The sequence below is a fragment of the Tribolium castaneum genome, chromosome 1 (genome assembly GCF_031307605.1).
Source record: "Tribolium castaneum strain GA2 chromosome 1, icTriCast1.1, whole genome shotgun sequence".
Taxonomy (NCBI): domain Eukaryota; kingdom Metazoa; phylum Arthropoda; class Insecta; order Coleoptera; family Tenebrionidae; genus Tribolium; species Tribolium castaneum.
Genome location: NC_087394.1, coordinates 15,158,325 through 15,181,599, shown reverse-complemented (window position 1 = coordinate 15,181,599; position 23,275 = coordinate 15,158,325). Strand labels below are relative to the sequence as shown.

Genomic DNA, 23,275 nt, shown 5'->3' with positions numbered 1-23,275 from the left:
GTGGTAATCGAATATTACACTGCAAGATGGCATGACTTTGGAAAATAAATCCATTCCAATATTGCTTTATTTCAAAAGTGCAAGTTGGAGAAATACAACTCTTTTAACGGCCGAGTCATAAAAACAACGTTAAAATAATTACTCCAACCAATGACAACATTTTATGATAACAGGTTTGTGTTGTGCAAAACATTTATTTGAAAACATCTTTCGAGCAAAGTGCACATTTTTCATTACATGCAGAATTTATTGTGTAATTGTCGAATCAAAAACGGCTTGAACCGCTAATTAGCTAACACGTTAATTAATCCAATTAGACTAATGGTCAACACAGAATAATTATAATTCAATTACGACTGCAGATTTGTCCTTTGCGCGCTTGTTTCTACCTTTAAAACCGCGAACTCTTTCTTCATGTGCAGCTGTTGGGCTGTCACCTGTCCCTTTATTCTTGTTCCTGACCGAACTCCAAAATTGCGCAGTTTGGGAAGATTTTTGCCGAATTATGCGAGTTTCAGCTGCGTTTTGTGCAATTTTGTATATGCAGCACCCGCATTTCCATCGGTGTTTAATAATAGCACTCGAACGAAATGATTGTCAGGAAGTTGGATATTGTGTCATTAATATTTTCAACGAGTAAGTAAACTTTCTGATAGGAATGTTTGTATTTATTGATACATTTTGGACTTTGTCGTCACATTTCCGGTGTAGTACAAATCTGTCGCCTTTTTATTAAGTAAATAATCCACCAACTGAGTTTGCTTCAAATTCCACGTTTTATTTATCACGATTTACATAAATTTTTATACTAGAGCTATAAATACAAATTGTAGGTGATAACGTTGCAACCTTACTACCTACATCAACATTGAGTAATTGCTAATTATTCGCAACTTTCTGTGTATAATTTGCAATGTGGGAACTTGTTTGAAAATTGTTTCGTTTTGGCTCATCGTTCCTCAAAGTTGGGCGTCGCTGTTGACGCTTCCATAATTTATTATTTAGCAACTAAATGAGTTTCTTAGTTTGCTTTCTCGATTGCATCTATAGAGTCTTTAATTTTTAAATAACGAAGCTGTCAGGAGCTACTTATTATTCAGCACGAGAGCGAGCAGCTTCCTTCCTGCTATTAATCGACGTAAAGCTCAGGAAGTTTTATAAGATATTCTCAATCATTCACGTTCTGAATTAAGATCTTGAGACCCGTAATTTTCCAATTAAAACTGAATATTGCTGTGAATTTTTTGTACACAACTATTTTTAATATAATATATTTTTAATTTTAATAATATATTTTTAATATTTTTTTTTTCTCAGAAAAAAGCTTTTATTTAAAAGGTGCATTAAAAAGTAAAAAGTAATGTTTTTCGATCAGTGGAGAATATTTTTGCTTACAAATTAGGATTTTAAATTTTTTTAAAGATTTGGGAACAGTGCTTAAGAAAGTAATTCTATAATGCCGTATGGTTTTATGACCGTTCCCAAAGTTTTTATAACGTTTAAAATCCTAATTTGTAAGCAAAAATATTCTCCTATGATAGAAAAACATTATTTTTTACTTTTTAGAGCATCTTTTAAGTAAACACTTTTTTCTAAAAAACATTTTTTAAATTTTTTTATTTATTACTTTTCAGTCTCTACTTATTCTAGACATCTTTTTCTTTGAGATTCAGTTTCGCCGTATTATTGTAATACCATTATTTTGCTGAATTATGCATACTTATTTATTGGTATATGATAGAAAATAGCTGTTAGCATTAAAAGAACATCCTAACCTCTGTTCTGTGTCTATGCTCTATTGTCCAAGATAAATGAATTAAAAAAATAGCGACATTTGTTTGTAACAAAACGTAATGAAAATGATTAGGTATTAATATATTTCCCAATGACCAATATACCGTTAATGTTGGTATAAGTTACGGTATGTACACATCGAAAACCCATTTGTAAACATAACCTAAAACTTCAAAACCCCATTTAATAACCCCTTTAAGGGGTTTTTAACCACATAGAATTGCATTGTGACGCAGATTAAGTAAGTATGCAAAATTTCAATTTATTGGGACAACGGAAACCCTTTCAAATTTAGCTCCAAAAATATGAAACAGACAGACACATAACAAAGCAAGTTAAATAAAAGCTTTTAATAAATAATTTTTGGAACGTTTGTTTCAAACGTAATTTATGACAATGTAATCCAGCTTTCACTGGTCATTGGAAAATGGGTCTTGTATTTTAATTCCCATAAACTGGATTGTCTGGGGACGTTGGACAGGTATGCATAGAAGAACAAATGTTGACCGGAAACGCCATAACCGGAAACGTGTTTTAATTATTTTGGTTGTTTTTTGCTAATTGACTCGTTAAGGGCGATATTTCGAAGCTAGTTTTCGGTCAGTAATTTTGATCTCGTCGAATTGGCGATACTGTAAACACGATAATAACGCACCTTCCTGTCCGCGGTATTCGTTTTGCATTCTTAATTTCTCGTTCTGGTCGTTGGTTTGTCCACGTGCAAACACCACCCATGTCTGTTCTTTCTTCGAATGCCTTCAAGTGCTACCAGGAAGTTTTAGCAAAGAAAAACTGGGTTTGAGGGTTTATGTAATATTTATGCAAACCACCCTTCTCTCTATTATATACTTCTCTACTCAAGCGATTAATATTTGTCCATTTTTTCCTCTGTGCTTTGCTGACGAATTTCACTCTAGTTTTTGCTATGGTTGGGATTAGATCGTTGGCAGAATCCTTCTCATGAGTAAATTGCCTATTTGTAATCCTAGTTTCTTGTCTTAAAACTTAAAACATTGAACTTGTTTTGTTCAAATCAGTCGGTGTTCTTCTTTTAACTTTTTTTTTTTCCAATAACATTTTCCCCAGTTATACAACACAAGTAAATTTTTTGATGGGTAATCCTTCCTGAAGAAAATATCGATAGTATGTCCACACATCAATTTTCATTTTTTATGTGTGAAGAGGAAAACAAGTATATTGTGGAGAAAAAAAATTCAGATACACAGGAACAGAGTTACTTACATGATATATAACCCAATAGTAGGTTATTTTTGACATGTCCTAAGATGCAACCAAAAACACTAATTGCACTTACCACTTGGTTACTTCATTGACTAATTGAATTAACAGTGGTTTTTTATTTTTTAAACAATAATAATCCATAATGAAATTTTAGCAAAGCTATTCTACCCAGAACAATGTAATCGCGGATTAATTTTTTACAATTAACGATCTGGTCAGCTGGAATCAGTATTATTGGTTGCATATTTATAGAAATTCAGAAATAACCCACTATTGACTCACCCTATATTATACTCTTACAGCATTTTAAAACGCGTCAGTTTTACAATATCGGCACTTTTCCTAAAAACAAATATGACTTGAGTTAATCTACGTAAGTTACCCCATGTAGGGGTACCTACACCAAGACAGAAAAAGTTAAAATTGTTAGTTTAAGAAGGGTCATGGAACTATTTTATATTTTTTTCTATATAACAGGTGTTAAACTATTGTTTGATGAACTCTTGAGTAAATTGAATAGAAAAAAAAATAGAAAAAAGTTTTATTATATCATTCATTATACACGATGATAAAGATTCTTTATCTATCTACTTGTGAAATAAGTCCACTCGTAGCTTCGCCACTTTTGATTTTAACCTTTTCACTCGTAGATAAACAATTTCTTTATCATCTTGTCCAATAAATAACTATTACTTTAACAAACTGTATTTCTAGAGCTATGTGACTAATACAAAACAGTATCTAGTTTAAAAAAGTATAAATTACAGGAAATTTTGGCAAGAAGCACAATGAAAATTTTCTTTATTTCAAAAATTTCAAAAATAAATGAAAACCATTCATATTAAAGAATAAGTCTGATGCGCTTTCTGGTTAATAAAAAAATCTAATTTTGTTTAATTCGGAGTGTATTTTTATATAAACCAAAAAAAATTTAAAATGCTATTTTGAGGAAAACACAGTTGGGAGCTTTTAACCATTATTTTTGTACCTATTTCATTTTTTTATTAATATTATACAATAAATAAAAAACAAAAGCCCATTCTAGGTCGCATTATATGGCTTTTAGGGATTTACGTCTGTTGATGTATGACGTGATGTATTTTCTGAAATGAATTTAAGTTTGAGTTTTTAAGGTATTGCTGAATAACAAGATAAAACATTAGTTTTCAGAACCGGCAGTAAAAGATTAAGCTTTTAATTTTCACTTTGTTTTGTAGCTCTTACAAACAGTAACTCTTCCGAAAGCAGGTAACCTACCTACTGTGTCAAAATTTGTGGACATGTTCTGTTAAAAGAATTATGCTTGTACCTACTTACATTAATAATTATTAATAATTATACCATGTGTTTTTGGATAATTCTCATCTAGTTAACTTTGAAATTGGTTTACATATGAAAAAATGTGTGCCGCTCTGCTCAATGGAATTCTCTGTCAATAAATGTCAAAACTGTCAGTAGTGAAATTTATAAATTTTCAATTAAATGCAACTAAATTGTTACACTGTATGCAAGAAAACACTTTTATTATTGAAGTTTATTTCTGAATTGGAGACTTAACAGATGGAAAATTGTAAAATTCGGTGTTTAAATCCCTGTTATTAATTCTATAAAACGGCATTTAAAAACTCATTGTATTTTAGATTAATAATTAGATTCACTTACCTAAAAAATGTTTCTAAATATGATATGGTGGTTCAGGAGTTACAGTAGTAGACAAACCTATTTGAACTGCATACGTTGTCATGTACTATATATGGCAGCAAAACTGCATAAAAGCTCAAATTTGGGAAACTTGGATGTTGAATGTTTGTTTGAAATATGACAGATGTAAACAATAATAAACATTGAAGTACTTCTTTATTGTAGTAAAGTAGGTAGGGCAAAATTTATCAACTATAACACTTAAAAGGGTTAAAATTATAACATTTGCTTTGTTACTGTTACTGTTTACATCAGTTAGCTGTTTACTGCCATTTTGTCATGCTATCAAATTAAACCCTGTTTTAAAATCTCAGGGACATTTAGTTCGTATAGGCGTATAAAGCTCATTTTTTTGTGTTCAAGTAGGTATGTCCCTTACTGTATAATCTGTGTTTTTACAAACGACAGCAAAATAAAACAAAACCTTTTCTTAACTTTTCTTGGCGTCGGTGTTTTCGGTTTTCAGTAAACTTTCTTCTGTTTTAATGTTGATTAATAAATCATCTTGTGCTTTACAAATAATTTGGTTCATAAAGATTCATTCAACAGTTAGTAAATTCAGGGAGTTCACATCTTGTGACTTTCTATCACTTCATATTTATTCTCGTGAGAGTGAGTTGTGGAGTCTCTTGTTTCCAAATTCGTCAATAAGGCCCAGTTGTAGCATTTTTTTTATTCATTGGGTTTTGGGAGAAACAGGTACTCCTGCACTTATTCAAAATTCTACTTCGTTTCCACTTTGAATTAGAAGAGAACGATCTTGGATGTTCGTATCACGTTTTTTGCTTAAATTGTTTACTTCCACTTGTTTTGAAGTACTGTATCATTAATAAGAGCTTGGATTGTTCCTGAGACGCACATTAGGTATCTTGAAGATTTCACCAGAAAGCTTGTCCTTGTAAGGAATTCCAAGACATAAAAGTTGGTATTTGAGACACAAACACAGCAATAATGTCAAAAAATTTGTTTGATTTTTGCGTTTGTGAGTGACCCCTAAAAAGCGCTCGTGGAATCATCCTCGGCTCGTGGTCCGGAATGCGTTTAATAGTATGTCTGGGGACAAAACTCGGCGTAAAAATAACTGTTCCGTTGACTATGTAGTGTAGTTTTTTATTCGCGAGTGGGCGGAAATATTTATGAATCGATTTGGTTACAGAAAGGCGACTGAATGTACACTACACTACGTATATACCAAGTGGACCTTCGTCTCGATGTGTGGTGCTGTGGTGTGTCGCAGTGGGATTCAATATAGCATAGCATCTGATTACGGCATCTCTCTGCAGTTGCGCAAACGAATTCTTCCGGTGAACGTGGTGTTTTGTGCCGTCGAAAGCTCCTCGCAACTTCAATGGGCCGCTGTGGTGAGTAGATCAGCATTCCAACAACCTACGGCTTCTTATTTTTATTTCCGCCACCTTGTCACAAAATTGTTTAGTGCTGATTTGACACGAATTGTAACGCCGCCGCCGCTGATTCTCGCGGCCGGACGCCGCCCCCACGTGGCGGCGGCGGCGGCCGGCGCAATTGGAGTGATTGCAATTTGCAAACGAAGAAATTGCGAGATGTGAAACCAGCAGCTGACCGTGGGACAGGCGCCCGTGAAAAAGTCGCACGGTCTTTGCGCAAGCGTAATACCACCAAATATCTACACAGATACCGGGGCAACACAAACACAAACGCTCAAAACGGGACCCAATTCCCATCTATTATTGGATGCCGATTTGGGAAGAGCCGCCAGAGACAAGGTTTGCACACCGTAATCGCTATAAATGCCCCATGAGAAAAAAATACGAGCTTTTTCCAAACTTGTGGGGCTGAGTTGGTAGTTAACATTTGACAATATAAAAAAATGATTAAAAAGTCAAAATATTAAAACTTCAACATTAAAACATAGAAGGAAAATCAAACCAAGTGAAACAATCGGAAGTATCACTTTCAGACTGTTTATTTAATTGTCTTAACACTCGCGAGATTAAAATTTAAACAAAGTTGAGGAATCAAATTTGCCTAAAGATTTCTTTTGTTAATAAATGAGCGGAATAGGATCAAACAGGCAAAAATAATACATAAATGACCTGATTTGTTAACTTTTGAATTAATACAGTGAAACCTTTTACTCCGACCATGCCTCATCCGAACATCGTGTAACCTGAAAACAAGTGCATAGAGTTAAAGTCCAAACATATTAAACCGAAAGAAAAGTAAATACAATTTTTTTTCTGATCTTGAATAAAAACAATTATTAAATTCAGACTGTTTACTTAAATCTCTTAACACATGCGAGATTTTTTTTAACCAAGTTAACGAATCAAATTTGCCGAAGTTTTTTTACTAAAAAAAGAGCTGTATAGGATCAAATAAGCAAATATGAGACATAAATGTTCTGTTTTATTTGTTAGCTCTTCGATTAATACAGTGAAACCTTTTAACTCCGACCATGCCATCAGAACCTCGTGTAACCCGAAAAACAAGCGCATCGAGTTACAGTCCGAACATAATAAACCGAAAAGTAAATACAACTCTCTTTTCTTATTTTAATTTGAAGAACTTCTAGTAATAATGTTATTGTAGGGTATATTGATTCTGCTTACTGTATCTATGGTATAATAAAATCTTCAGTGCCAGATTGTTTAAAGCAAACAGACAGTTGTAGATTTATTGCCTCATTCAACAAAATTTCTTGAGGTTAGGCGCTGTCTTACATGAATTTTAGAAACTCTAGAGAATACAGTGGAACCTTATCGAATTGCCTGGGGCTAAGATCCTGTGGCATTATCAGAATAAACACATTATCGAACAAATGTAAAACTGAATTAAAATTGAAAAAAAGGGAAAAGTTTGGAAATCTATTCAGTAAAATTCACAAGCTCTCCTATTCGCCTTTTTTCTGGGCTGCCAGGTATTTAGTTTACCCAAAAATACGGTAAAGATTTTGTTTTGCTGAACATTGACGTTTAACCCATGGAACAGCTTGTTATAACGCATTGTCATATTTTTTTTCAATTGAACATTGGATTTAATACTAATACTATCAATAATAGTGTTATGTGAATGAACTGTACATAAATACAGGGTGTTTCACACAATTTTACGAGTCCTGCGCCTAATGTACGCACCCAAATATGCAAAAATGACAAAACACTAGATACAAATAATACACATTTATATATTCAGTTTTTGGAAACCCAAAACATGAACATTAATCATCATAAATTGCTGTTTTTAGAAAAAAATTTTCATGTGTTTTACCAAGAGATGGAATTGAATATGATTCTAGCCTCTCACTCAAACGGTAACTAACTAAAAACGTTGCAATTTTTGTAAGGGGTGGACAAACTAGAGGAGACTATCCAATTTTTCAAAATTTGTAGTCAAATTCGTATTGGAATATGTATTGTTGATTGCATTTTACAGGCGCAGGTCTCGTAAAATTACGTAAAACATCCTATATAATAAATATTTTCGTTTAATTTCAATTTCCAGGCTTTCGGTGCGTAACCTCAACCAAGTTCATATACCACAAGCACTAACCATGAAAATAAAGTCACCAAAATGTTTATGAATAAAGCTAAAATGCGTGTGCAATGGAAAAAGTAGTATTGACAACTAGTATTGAAAAAGTGTTTTTTTACGAATATGTTTTATTATACACACATTCAGAAATTGTTGTTTATCAAGTCACCTATGAAATTTGGACGTAATATGCCGCTTAATTTAAACTTGACTGTCGTCAAAGTGAACGAACGATTCGTCAAAATAATGCAAAAAAGCTTCGAATCTAAAAACGAAATACATAACAGCAAAAATCAAAAAAATATAAAACACAAATTAAGACAAACCCTACACTTGAAACAACTTTACCGAAAAAGTAAACAGCAAATTCAAAAATTTGACAGAGATGACAATACTCAGAAAAAAAGGAAGAGCAACTCGTTGAATTTGAATTTCATAGTTAACTTGATGAACAATCATTTTTGAACACATTGTAATATTTGTATTCACTGTTTATGGTAAGAAAATGGACTAATTAGGAACCGTGTTAGTCTAGATCGCCTAAAAATTAAGAAACTTTAAAACTTTACTTTAGCACCTGAGTTTTAATTTTTTTCAAGGTTGAAATGCAAAAAATAGTAAGTTTATTTTTAAAATAACTTACTTAATAAACACCTCAACTTTCATCGTACGTAAGTTAGACCTCTATTGAAACAGAAAATAGATAAACAAATATGGTAACTTTTAAATAAATACAAATTTGTAACCATTTAAATAGCAAATGGTTCTACAGTCAATCAAAATGGAAATGTTTCATTCGAAACGAATACCTAGTATGCAGTTGCGTTCACTTGACCGCAATCAACCCTTGCCCTAAATTATTTATTAAATTCCGCATTTCGTTTGAAAAGATTGAGGATTTTTTGTTGAATTATCTCGCAAAATTTCGATTTTATTTTAATTCTTCTCCCGCAAGAGTATGCCATGGCTTTATTTGAACTGTTGCTCTCGTTTTGGGGCTCGTTTTTGAGCGAAATTTCATCAAAAATAAGTCGGAAAATCACAACATTTGGTCGAAAATGATGTTTTTGAACGTAAATTTTAAGTTTAAGAAATATTGCTAACAAAAATCTAGTCGAAAATAAGAAACATGTATGTATTTACAATTTTGTTGAACTAAACCGAAAAATCAACAAAATAGATTTTTGTCCTTTTCGAATGCTTAACACTAGTTTTTTTTTTTTCAAAAAACTTTGTTAATTTGTCTGAAAAGCCTCCAAATTTGATCGAAATTGACATTAATATCTTCATATTTCAGTCAGTTCGTTTTTGAAACGATGTTAATGTTTATTTATTTTATTTTATTTTATTTTTTATTTTATTTATTTATGTCAGTGTCAAAATTTCATGTCCAACTACTTTTTAAAGTTTGACATTTTGAACACACCATTGGTAAAAAATTACACCAACCTTAATTCGAAAAAATTACTAAGCATTTATGATAATGCCAACTTGATTTGAAACAAATTAATAATTTAGGTATACGAGGTTTATGCGTGCGACAAAATGCGTCTTGTGAATCTTGTATCATAATATTCTATTATTTTTTAAAAGTTGACAAATACATACCTATTCCGTGTTTCTTTGGCTCTAAAAATGCATGCGTACAGTGTACTCGTATCCGAAGCTTTACAATTTTACATATTTTCTCGATTATTAACTATTATTTTTTAGACAAAAATTTTTGTATGGTAATGAATAGTTCAATAAAATTATAAGAATTACGGCAGAATTAGGAACTGAATCAAATTTCAATTCGCAATTGTCATTTTTATCAATGCATGTTACATGGAATTTTATGTTGAATCATTTAAGCCTAGATTAAATTTTATTCTAAACCGACCCTTACTTCTGTTAACAGTTTGTCACTAAGTCTGCAGTTAATTTTTCTGCAGACATGGTCGTATTTCCCATTTTCGAAGACTCATTTTTGCGAGTTCTCTTACGACATAGATATTTTACAACCGAAATAAATGGACTTGGCAAAGAAACCGCGCCAGACTGGTCTGACTCAAAAAATCGTAACGTGATTTAGTGGAATTTCTATAAAAAAAAGGTCCATGTTGATGGGTGTGAACAAAATCAAAAACTTGGCAGTTGGTACATCCGCGTTTTATTTTAATAAATTCCTTCCGTAATTTAAAGATTAAATTAACTCATTACGCTGAAGCAGCGCTACCGTACCTACATGTGGGGAATTTTCTATTATTGTAAAGAAAACAGAGTTCAATGGATTGTTCTTTGGAAGTAAAACAATGCAAAGAAAAACACGTGGTGTGTGCTCAAAATTGGTAATGTCCATCGGTCACCCAAGAAGCTGATTCAGATTGTTCGTTTTTCTGATTAATGAGCACAACTGTTTAATTTATGATTTGATTAGATTAAAAATGAATCAATTAAAATTTTAGTCACCCACATCTGCCCGAGGAGAAATCTTATGAAATAGTGATATAGTGGTCTCGTAAGCTGATCATAAATCCAACTAAATTAAGCCGTTTTGATATCCCACATCCGGATTTCTTGGTCATGAGGTTATCAGGCAGCAGTTGAACGATTTCCAGACGATAATTCTGAAACTTTTATCAAATTCGTGTTCAACGGAGACATTTTACAGTTGCTTGGTTTTACATGTGTAGTGTGCGTCCAAGTTAGCATTGTATCCATAATATGCCTTGATGCTGACAAGACAAGGAACTTTAATGAATAGGACAGTGGAAGACGAATGTGAGCGTCTTTAGCAACGACTAATGGACTGTCTAATGCTTGTAATTGCCAACACTCCATGAATAACAAGTTACAATATCTCGGATCGGAGGGAAATTAATAGCGGCATATTTACAATACAGTGTTATTGCACGTTTAGACTAATTACAGAGGACCAAATTAGATACCGAATATTTTAATTAAAGGGGCAGCTTGGACACTTTACTGCACCCTAACCAATCGGCTCCGAAATAATTAGCACTTGGATATAATTTAAGCAATTATTGCTCTAATTAAAGAAACTATTTCGCTAAATATAGCTACACATAATTCGTGTAATTGAAGGATTAATTAAAGGAAATGTCTTACTAAATATAACTCGGAAAGAAATAGCCACTATAACGGATTACACAATACGCTTTCTTGAACTTTTGATTCCTCCAAATGCCAAACACATTAGCGCATGAATTTTGACGTGAAACATGATTGTTAACAATTTATTATTTCTTACCTTTTCTGTTATTGTCTTATTTGCGATTTATTAACAAATTTTTTTAAGGTATCTCTACCTCTTATAATTATATATATATATAAGGTTTGTGAAATTGCATTTACATTTAAGATAGATCATTCACAAATGTATGATCAACAGGACACCGGTAGCTGTATCCTGTATTCGGTTTCTGTTTACATTTCCAGACTAGAACTTTTTTTTGCTTGTTTTGGTTCTTTTTCAGTTTTCTTTTTTTTTCTATTAATCATAATCTTATTACTCCTTGTAATACTTTGGTGATTTAGTTTTTGCGGTTCGCCCAATTCTTGCGCTATAACTTTCGTCTGCGTTTTTTAAACTAATTTCTTCTTTCTTCTTATCTTCCTTAGCACTTTTTTATATTCACCAGTTTTTATTTCACTTCTTCTTTTCCCTTCTTTTCTCTTTTTGTTTATTGAATTTCTTCGATAATTTTTGTATCAATCTGTTATGTCCTTCTTAATCTACAGGTTTATTCGCTGTTCCTATTTTTGGCAGGTTACACAGAGTGTCTGTTTTTCGAGCTCCACCATGGGTATCTTAGTTGTTATAAGAGATACGAAGTCGATTCAATTAGGGAAAAGTTGTGCATTTTTATTCTGAACTATTATCTGCAAAAAAAATTAGATGTCATTTTTAGTTTTTGAATTATTGTAAAAAAAAACGAAATTTGTAATTTTCATTTTTATTTTTCTAAGCGAAAACCAAAAGAGCTGGACGTTTTTAACTTGGCGTTCTTCAGGTATTTTTTTACAAGGAATCTAAATCTGTCATTGTATTTTCCAAAGCGTTCTTGATGTCAGAGTTACAACGCTCAACTTTGGTTTTCTAATGAAAACCATTTTCGCTTTTTGTATTTTTGAATGTTTCTATACCTGATTACAACGATGTATCACATGATATGATTGAATCTTACATCATGCTGATCAAAATGGAGAAAAAATCATTTTTGCGAAGAGTGCTTTGGAAAAAACGCCAACAATTTTTAGACAAACTAGATTTTGGAGGTTTAAGTGAATTTTGATCTGGAAGGTTCACTTTTTCCGCCAACCATACTTATTTAAAAATTAAATGTCATGATAAGCTAGTTTATGCTTCGCAAAACAAATGAAGACAAAGTTATAAAAATTCTGTTCGCATATCTAGTTTGTTTAACATTGGCGTTTTTTCCAAAGCTCTTTGCAAAAACGTCTTATTCTTCATTTTAATCAGCATGTAAGTTTTGAATATACAATGTGTTCAAAAATGGTTGTTCATTAAGTCACCTATGAAATTTGAAGGTAATGTGCCGCTTAATTTAAATTGTGAGAGCCGTCATAATGACAGATTAGTCTAAATAATGCAAAGACTTCAAATCGAAAAACAACACAACAAAAGTCACAGAAATATATAACACAAATTAAAACAAACTCTACATTTGAAACAACTTTGCCAAAAATATAAAAATGTGAATAAAACGCTAATTCAAAGATTTAACAGAGAAATTACAATAGCCATTTGGACGAAGCGGCAAACTGAATTTGAATTCCATAGTCAGCTTGATGAACAACCATTCTTAAATACATTGTATCATGTGATACATCGTTGTATCAGGAACAAAAATACTTTTCAGAAAAACAAGTATTAGATATTGCGTTCCAAAGTTGAGTGTTTTGACATCAAGAACGCCTTGGAAAAGGCAATGACGGATTTAGATTTATTTTAAAAAAGAGAATGTATTTCTTAAAAACGTCAAGTTCCTTTAGTTTTTGCTTAAAAAAATAAAAACGCAAATCAAAAATTTTATTTTTCTTGATAATTCTAAAACTAAAAATGACAAAATTTTCTTGCAGATAATTGTTCAGCATAAAAATGCGCAACTTTGCTTCAATTTAACCTACTTCGTATCACTTATAGTAACTGATATATCTCCATGGTGGAGCTCGAAAAACGGGCACCCTATTGCAATTTGTATTATCTTTTTTTCCTCTTTTAGTTAACTCTGTATTTTTCTTCGTTCCATCCTCTTCCTTGTTTTCCAGCACTTCTTCGGTAGTATTGCAACTTTCTGCGCATTTTTGACGTTTTTCTTCTTTCCTTTATTTACTTCAGAACTTCTAACTTTGCTTTGCGTTTTGAAATTATTAGTTTCTAAAGATGATAATTTACACTAGACGGTACAAAACCAGTACAACTTGAAACGGTAAAATAAAAAGCTTCATACCTTCATCATTTTCATGCTTTTACAGATTTTCTTTATTCATAATTTAGTAATGTTTCTAACTTTTTTTGATCAGTTTTTTTTCTTCCATTTTCGAAATTTCCTCCACAGAGAACTCTTCCAATTTTGAGTAACGTATGGTAAGTGATACGGGGGTTCTAAGCACTTACGCACTTTTTGACTAGATACTTTACAACTGTTAATTAAATTTACTAACTTAATTGTCTTTTAAGCTTTGATTTTCTTATTACTTTTATCCCATGAATTGTTTTTTGGTTCCATAATAAAGTGGAAATAAAAAGATTGATTCTATAGACTTCTTTTTGTCAGTACTCATTATTTACACTAAGCATTTGGAAATTGATACGAAAAACGTTAAAATATCTGATGAGATGTGAATGTTTTTTTTCTTTTTGAAAAGCCAACAAAATTCTCCCTGATAATTAAATAAAAAAAATGTCTTCTAATAAATTGTTTTGACAATAGTTTTTAGATAGTATAATAAAAGAACTATTAAAATCTAAAAGTCCTCTGTTATTGTGATCCTTTTACAATGTTTTAGAAGAAAAGCTTAATTAGTAATTTTTAATGTTACAAAAACAAAGACAGTATGTTTGCGTCATTCATTTAAGATTAATAAACTGATCTAAAGAAAGATGAGTATTGGAAGAAGACGGAATCCCTTTTTTGCATTTTTTACCAAAACTTACAATTTATGTACGTTTTTATTAAAGAGCTGCTATTTTGTGACTGTTGGTGATTTTTTTTGTTTTGGTCTAAGCTATGTGTATTGACTTTTGATTGATGAGTAAGTGCTTTGAGGTGGTCTAGTTTCGGCAGTTTTCCCTAATTAAGAAAGTATTGTAAAAATATGTGTTATTTGTGGATGCAACAGCTTCAGCTGGTTGTGTGGATGATATAATTTGAGTCGGAAATAGAAAAAAGCGTTTCCGCATTATCAGATTCCTTTATTAGGTCATTAAAATGTCTTTCTCGCACAATGTCGATCCATAATGTGAAAAAATGTGTCAGCCGAGTTTCCTTGAAAAGAATTAACGTTATCTTAACCCCATATTTAGTTCGGATTCCACACTCTAAATCTGGCTGCAATCCTACCATCGCATCCTCTGCAAAGGTCTCGAGGCTGAGACCTACGTTCAACATTCTCTATGCTTTATTAATGACAAATTCCCGGCACGTACGTGCTGACTTGGCTCCTACAGGTCTTAGTTATCTTTCTGTTGATTTTGCATTCTTTAGGTGACTGCATTCTTCGCAGGCCGTTCTTCGGATCATTGCACTTGCTAGCACTACGTTTTTAACACGAAATCCTTGATGGACCACTTACGTGTTGCCGGTCGATTCGGAATACCGTAAATTCCGATTTTATCTTAAATTAACAAAATTAACATTAATGAAATGTTGCTGCTTTCTCTAGCTCCGGTCCTGGAGGCGCACAAATATTTCCGATGCTCAAACATCGGATATTTTCTAATAAATTATCGCTCCTCACACACAGGCATTTTAAATATTTCTCTCAATTATCCATTATACTTGGCGACATTATTTTCTATCGATTGTTAATATTATGCTATTTGCATAACATGCTAAGTGAGTGACATGTGAATAAATAAATTGTGCATATTATAGGTTCCTGTCCCATTCACCTGACACGCAGCTTTTTAACTACATTTCCAACGAACCCACCAGCATTTTTACTCGGTAAAATTAGTGACGTCCATTGAAATTCGGCGAAAATATCTCGAGTATTTCACACATTTTTAGCAAATTTTCGCAGGTTTTATATGAAGTCATCACACTATAATTCTTTAAGAGCTTGACTAATTATCGAAGAATGTACTTCCTGTATCTTTTTGCCAGAAAAGTGCTGCCTCTGAGCTACGATATGTCTAATTTATTTTCTTGTTAGTGCGAGTAAATCTTTGTTTATGCACGTAGTTTGTGCTGTGATTTAAATAGGCCTTAATTGCTGTCACATTAATTCCATAAAACACGTATTATATGTAATTATTATTATAGGTTAATTAAAAAGCTTGAAGAAATTTATATTTTATGGTTTCAATACCAATTAAACACTTCTAGGTATTTCATAAAAATAACATCTAAATCATATTCTAGTAAGCAATTATGGCCATTAAAACCACTTGAAGGATTGCTTTTGATGGATCCAATAATTTTCCAGTAGATCGGAACAGATAAAAATTTGCAAGTAGTTCGTACAAATTAATTGTTACGTTTTAAAAACCTCAATTATGAGAGATGAATAGTATATTTTTATATGTGAGTAGAATATTTATGACTGTATGAGTTTGCTCAGACTTTCGTGCATTTTTTATCCAAACTAGTCTCTATTCTAATTTTTCATCTGTTTTTTTAATTCAAACCCAAATCATTGCCATTGCTGATTTGCAAGGTACAAACTGTTTTTAACTTTAGTTCCTGTAGTATAGTTACAGATACTATGTTTTGCTTTAATTTTGTGTTAAAATGATTCAATTTTTATACAAGAATTTGGGTTCCCAAAGTTTACGAAGGATGCTTTCTTTCGATTTTAGATAATCATAGAGTAGAAAAATAGATATTGAAGTTGTTTTCATTAAAAAATAACTGAAAAAACTATTTCTTTTGCAAAAGAAAAGAAAATGATCAAAAACGAGAAATGTAACAATGATTCATGTCCGCTTTTGTTCTGTTAAATGGACAGCAGTCAATAGTTTTCAATGTTCCCTGGATGTTTAGATGTTTAAGTGAAATTCTTGAAGAAATGACGTTCCTTGTTCCCCTGTACCTATTCTCATATCTATGAAGCTATATTTTAAAAATACTATAACAGAATTATTTTTCTATAAATTCGTTCAATAAAACTTCTTTGAAGTTAATTTATATTTTTTTTTAATGCAGAGCCACATAACTCAGTTTGTAAAAATGTAATTTACTAAACTACCCAACTAAGATCTGAATCTTGGTCCTTCCGTTCTTTCCTATTAGATAAAAGAATTAAAATTCTTAATTTTTTTAATGTTCAAAGTTAAACACATATCTGTTTCCAGTCAGAATTTATTTATTCATGTACTGATTATCCTTAGTCTTGTATTTTCAGCGCCACAAAATAGTTCTATAACTTCTTAGTGATAATTTAGTCATATGCCATGTAGACCTTAACTCTTTCAGTTTTTAAATTTTTCTGTAGTTTTAGTAGGCTGCTGAGTTTGTCTTTTTTAAATAATATTTCACGTGGAAGAATGATTGTGCGAATCTCTGCTTTAGAATATTTTTTCAGAATAATACTATGAGATTCAAAATGTACTGAACTAAAACAAGCCTTGAAAGGAAAGTGTAACTTTAGCCACATTTTTTTTTTTAAACATCGTGTTGTAAAAGACAATAGAGGAGATTAAGATGTTTAGAGATACTGTTTCTATGTTAAAAAATTCTTGGAGAAATTTCTCCCGAAATTCTGCAGGGCATCATTTACCAATAGAATATTTCCACTCCCCAGTTTTTTTCGAACGACAAGCTCAGTTTATTCAGTTCATTTTCGATCTCATGTTATTAACTTGTTATTTAGTAGGTACTAAGTAGAGACCTAATTTATAATGTTTAAAAAAAAGTTTTTTTTACTTGCTTGGGTTAAAAACAACGAATTTTTGGAAACAGAAATAACTACTAAAATGCAATCAAGTGATTTCACTGTACCCAATTAACTTTTTAAAGTACTAAAGAAAAAAGATACTTAAGGTTTGAATTCAAATGTATAATGAGATACTAGAATATGTTTTAATAATCAGTATTCGGAAAATAATGTTTTGCATGAACAAAGTAATGTTGACTATTTGACGTTATGTACTAAGTACGCTGCAAAAATATTTTTTATTTTTTCGATGCTTATGTTGTGCACTAGACACAAAGTATGAATGGTGGTAGATAAAGTTTGCTTTAGAAAGGCAAGTTTCGGTCCAAGATTTATCAAAAGGGTTCGACATTTTTTTTGAGTTATCGAATAATAAATACTATTAGGATTTCGCGGCTTTCGTGCTCTGGAATTCACATTCATTTGGATTCTCCGAAGTTATAAAATTTTTATGTTTTTTTTATTAAGGAAAATTCAAAATTTTTGAATTTACTGGATTAGCTAATTAATATTTTGAACTTCGTTGTTACAGTTCGTTAAAAATCTTTCAGGTTTAAATCTGTGAACTACAACTATAGTTTGTTTTGTAAATCTGATCAATCTTTTAAATACATCGGAAACAGACCATTATGACACTTTGTATTAATTTCTGTGATAAATGATTTGTAGAAATCGTAACTCGGCATTTTTGTCGTGATCTTCATTTCATTTAAAAAATCATGCAATTTAATAATTGTTATAAAACTAAGGATAATAAAACACAAAATAAATTGATATAAAATATGATATATATATATATATATATATATATATATATATATATATATATATATATATATATATATATATATATATATAAAACATGGAAAACGATGTCCAACCAAGTTTTTTTTTGTCCCAGAAAAGACAAAAAGGCGCAAAAAAGTCGCATGGAGCCACAGACAGAGTGACCCAAAATGTTCAAATTTTGTAAGCGTTTCTTAACACCAATGTACCAGGTGAGGCAACCTTATCGCGCACCTAAGAAAATGGCGATTTCTAATTAAATAAAAAAATTAATTCCATTTTACGTGTTTCTATACATTCGGTATAGTTCGGTATCTCCCCTAATTTGTTGGTAATTTTTCACTTACAGATAAATAAAAAAAAATTCGACCAAAAAGTCAAATTATGAATTTTATACTAAACTATTCGCGTATACACTTCAGATAATTGCGCCCGAAATTAGCGAAAAAAAAAACAATTAGATTTTGAATTAGACGCACTTTTGCATATTAACTTTAAAAAATAACGTGTTCAATAATTGTTCTCGTCCTGGTTTGCTGTGGTTTTCTCTTTCTTGCATGAACGTAGGCTGCAATAGGCTGTTCATATGGTTTGCTGTCAACTGTTTAAGTATTGTCTTTTTTGGCATTTAGGAGTTTTTGATAATCACATTAAAAATCATGATATTTGTATGCAGACGTTCAAGAATTTACTCTGCAAGCTCAGTTGAACGTGTGAATTTTTGGCCTGACACTGACAGCTGTCATCTGTCTTTGTTTTGTAATGTTAACCGAGACGTACGTTTTTTTGTGACAATTGCCACACATAGGCGATTTGACCAGAACAATTATTGAACACTTGTTATTTTTATTTATGAGTTGCTATCTACTTGTGGCGTCATAAATTTAGGTGACAATGTGAATTGTAATTGGGGTAAGATTGTAAAAGTTTTCGTAGGGATATTTAAATGCTGGCACTGGTTTTTGTCAATTTTATTGCAAGACTGTAAATAAGGGGCTATCCCGTTGTTGGCAAATTATACCATCTTCTAGTAAATCACACGTCTGGTTTACGTTTAAATAAAAAAGACCGATTATTTAATCAGCCAAGTAAAAATTTATAATTCTGATACCAGGGTTCAATAGGCTAGCAGGTAAGGATTCACTTGTCTAAAAACTTTGTAGGTAAATTAAAAGTTAGTGCCCAAAAACTCACAAAACTACTACAATTTTATTTATTAACAACTCCTCGAGAAGTAGTTCTCCTCAGACCAAGTCTTTTGTGAAAAATCATTAAATGCACTGCCATAAGAGATCTAAGTAATGTACGCCAAAATTTGAACTCGATAAACCACTCAAACAGAGTGTGCAGTGATGAGACTTTTGTAAAATAATACGAAACACGAGACCTGAAAAAAATCGTGGTAACGCGTAGCTCGTAGGTGTTCCGCATAACTCGTTACAAAACGCTTTCTTTCACAAATTTTCCTACACTTAAAGCTTAGTCTAATTAAAGCTAGACATAACAGGCAATAAACCTACCAGAAATCCACACCTTCCTTTAATTACAGGCCTTTCTTTATTAATATTTAATTACACGTATTCGTGGGCAAATAAATACGTTGCAGTTAAAGAACTCATAGGCAGGTAATGAGAGTGCAAGCAAAACCTTTAATTATCCTCGAGTAAAACCTGCGTACCGTTGTTGCGTCAAAGCGAGGAAGTAATAAGGAGTCCGTCCGTCCGCCCGCCGGTCCGCCATCCTCGTGATGAGCTCAAGCTGATTAACAATCGACAGCAGTCATTGTCCTAGACCGGAGGAATTTCCTGCAGTCGGTGAGAGAGCGGGCGTGTGCCAGCTATTTGGGGTCTCGTCCGTCCGTCTACCTAGTTAGCGCTCTGTTTCCATTCTCATCAGGAGCTGAACTCTGATAAACGCGCCGACGACGGACGACTCCTCCACTCCACTCCACTGTGGAGTGGAGCAAGAATGCGGTGCATCAGTAGGTGGCATCCCCCTAAGTCCCCGACCCCGCGGTGCGCCTCTGATCTACCGCACACACCGTTCACACACAGACTACGGTGAGAACAAATCGCACGAAAACCGGATCTCATCAATATAATTCATATGAGAATTGAATAATTTACCTTGCTCTTATTACAACCACCCCACGCGCGCTCGCAAATTTCCCAAATTTGTTTTACCTCTGAAATGAAAAATTCCAAGAAACTGGGTAAATATTTCATGGCGCAGTAGGCGGAACTGTGAATATGATCAGGAGGGTGCACCCAAACCTATAAATGTCAAAATTGAGCGAACTTGTAAAAAGCTGATCTTACTGAACTATACTAATCTGTCAGTTCCGATTATTTCATCCTAAAAGATTTAAAAATAGTTTTGATTTTCTTTTAATGTTAAATTAAACACATATCTGCATAACACCATTTCTTAAAAAAGACATTTATTGGGTAATTTGCAAAATAAGGTAAAATTTACAAATCTCGAAATAGGTCAATGTTTGCCAGGATTTTTTGTTGTAGTACTTCGGGAATTTGTTGCACTTACTTACCTTTCAAAATCTGGTCTCTGAGCTTAGTTCTACAAAATCTATTAACATTGAGTTAAATTTAACAAAAATAGTAAAAGTAAAACAATCCATAAAAAAGCCTAAAAATTTTGCACCAATTTTTTGGCGAAGGTACTACTGAAATGGAAGAAATGGAGGTTGCACCCTCTATATCTCAAAAAAACAGTAGAAGTACAGACTTCTTATAAAAGAGTATAATAACTCAGGTGATTCTGGAATTTGAATTTGCCGGATTTAATTATTTTATTTTTATAAAATTTCTGAAAAGTACCAATTTCTATCTACTCAGACAACCAGTAAAATAAATTTTTCATATACTAACAATATTCCTTTTTGTCGGGAAAGAAACGGCAAACTTTTCATACCTACTACGATCTAACAATCATTTATAGACAGATTGTAGTAAAATTTAGGATAAAGCAAGTTAGTTTATTTTGACTTCCTTTGCACAACTACCAAATTCATTCTATAATTATATTTAAAAAAAGTTTTTATTGATTAAAATGTTTTTAGTTAGTAACTCAATAATCTGTTCATCAGTTAACACTTTTTAAGTCATATTTAGTTCGTTACATCCGGAAGTTTGTCATAAGCGAGTTCGCTTGTTCGCTATACCCGGTAAAAATATACATTGAGGTTATGTAGAGATTTTCGATGCTTGAAAAATAGTACTTTATCACCCCATTCTACTGTACCTACATTTATCTACCTTTTTCATTCTTTTTGTCAGGTTCCAGTGCTTACATAGTGATATTTTAATTAAACAGCAAGGCAAGTTCTAGTACAAGTCGTCTGTAATTGTCTGAAAATTGAATTGAAAAACCTGAAACAATGTCATCAAACATGCACTAAATTTTCAGATATCTCCATTTTTGGAATATCTGTTAAAAATCATCTCGTATTTATTTAAAAAGTTTTTGATTTTTATTTTTTTTGCACTTTTTTTAAATAAATATTTAATTCTTAACTAAATCTTCTATAAATTCTATGCGAATCAATAATTAAAAACTTTTAAAAAGTAAAAAAATAGACAACTAAAAATTTGATTATTTGATTTAAAAAATCCAACTCGTTTATTTTCGAGTATATTTTTGTGGCCCTGGCTAAAACCCAATTATTAACCCATATCGGTTTACACTGTTTTCGGTAAATAAAACTTCGTTTATTTTTGTACCGATTGTTCTGTGATTGGGCTTTCAGGCAATTTTAAAGTACAGTCCTAATATCTACTTACTTATAAGAATTCAGACTGAAAAGTTGGGTTAAGTGTCTATTATGAAACACCCTTTTTTTGATATATATATATATATATATATATATATATATCAAAAATTTTGGTGACGTGAATTGATGTCACAAGGGCACAACTAACTGATTTTCACCATTACACCTTCCTTTTTTATAATATGAGATTTCACAATAAATAACATATTGGTAATATATAACAGTGACGCCTTTTTTCAAAAAAGCTTTAATTTTTAATTTTTTCCGTTTATAACCAACGTTTAGGTAATTTAAAGCGAAACTATTATAACGAACTTAAACCCAAAAAAAACTAAAGAGCTTACTGATAGGCTGTGATTATTGACAATTTCTGGTAAGAAAAGAATTCGCAATAATGGTAACAAGTTTGAATAGTTTTAAAATATTCTAGAAAATAATTTTCTATTTTTTCAAACTCTCATGTGATATTTTATGGATTATTTAAATTTTTAATTTCATTATTGTGACTCGCTCTTAAACAAATAAATCAATCTCATCGTCGAAATTTTCTACTTAATTTGTTACCGATAATTTTTGCTGCAAGTTTTTTTTGAGTAACTTTTTTTTGTTTGATGCCAAATTATATCAATTAGGTATTATAGCCTATACTTACCATGACAAATTTAGTAGAATATTCCAAAAAAAAAGTTACAAATCTTACACGAGAATTCAGTAAATTGGAATTCAGTCTATTTTTCGATTTTTTTTACACGTTTTTTTTAGAATTTTTTGGAAATTTATCGTACATACTTAAATATTCTATTTTACAGTCACTTGGCCATTTTATTTTATAGAGGGATTCAAAAGTCTCGGAAAAGAATTGTTTGAGCTTTTTTTCACGAGATATAGTTCTTCAAAGTTAGATTTTTGGTTTAAGTTGTAAAATTTTCTATTTGTCTGTCTCTAGTGCTGTGACTGGCTGATTCAAAGAGAAACATTACTGACGTCATTCTTGAAATTTTCACCTTTCCTATTTTATTGTTGTCTATCCATACAAAAAGAAAGAAGAAGAAAATAAAAATGAAAAATAAAGTTGCGTGAAAAAGTCTAACCTTATTTTGAAGCTTCTCTGAACGTCTCTTAGCGCCATAGGAGAGTTGGTCCAGCAGTTTTGATCACCCTGCATACATATTAGAAAAAAATCAGTAATAAAGTCCCCAAAATGACAGATCGTCCACGGTGGTAGGAGTGCGCAGAGACGAAAGCTCGTCACGGACGAGTCCAATCTTTAAATTAGGGGTGTTAGCATGAAGCAGTGGCGTGTATTTCATGTGTAGGGATTTT

General features: G+C 31.8%; 1 protein-coding gene across 2 annotated transcripts in view; it reads left to right on the top strand.

The window, feature by feature from the left end:
• LOC103312431 (hypothetical protein) overlaps positions 1–7,229 on the top strand; it is a 48,434-nt gene extending 41,205 nt beyond the window's left edge. Inside the window, exons 2-3 of one of the 2 annotated variants that reach the window (XM_008193040.3) lie at positions 5,894–6,098; positions 6,173–7,223. In XM_008193040.3, the coding sequence (XP_008191262.1) occupies positions 5,894–6,098; positions 6,173–6,178 (211 nt within the window). In that variant the 3' untranslated portion in view covers positions 6,179–7,223. Of the gene's footprint in view, positions 1–5,893 lie in introns of both variants that reach the window. The other variant, XR_010335508.1, reaches the window with a different exon arrangement.
• Positions 7,230–23,275: the final 16,046 nt, after the last annotated feature.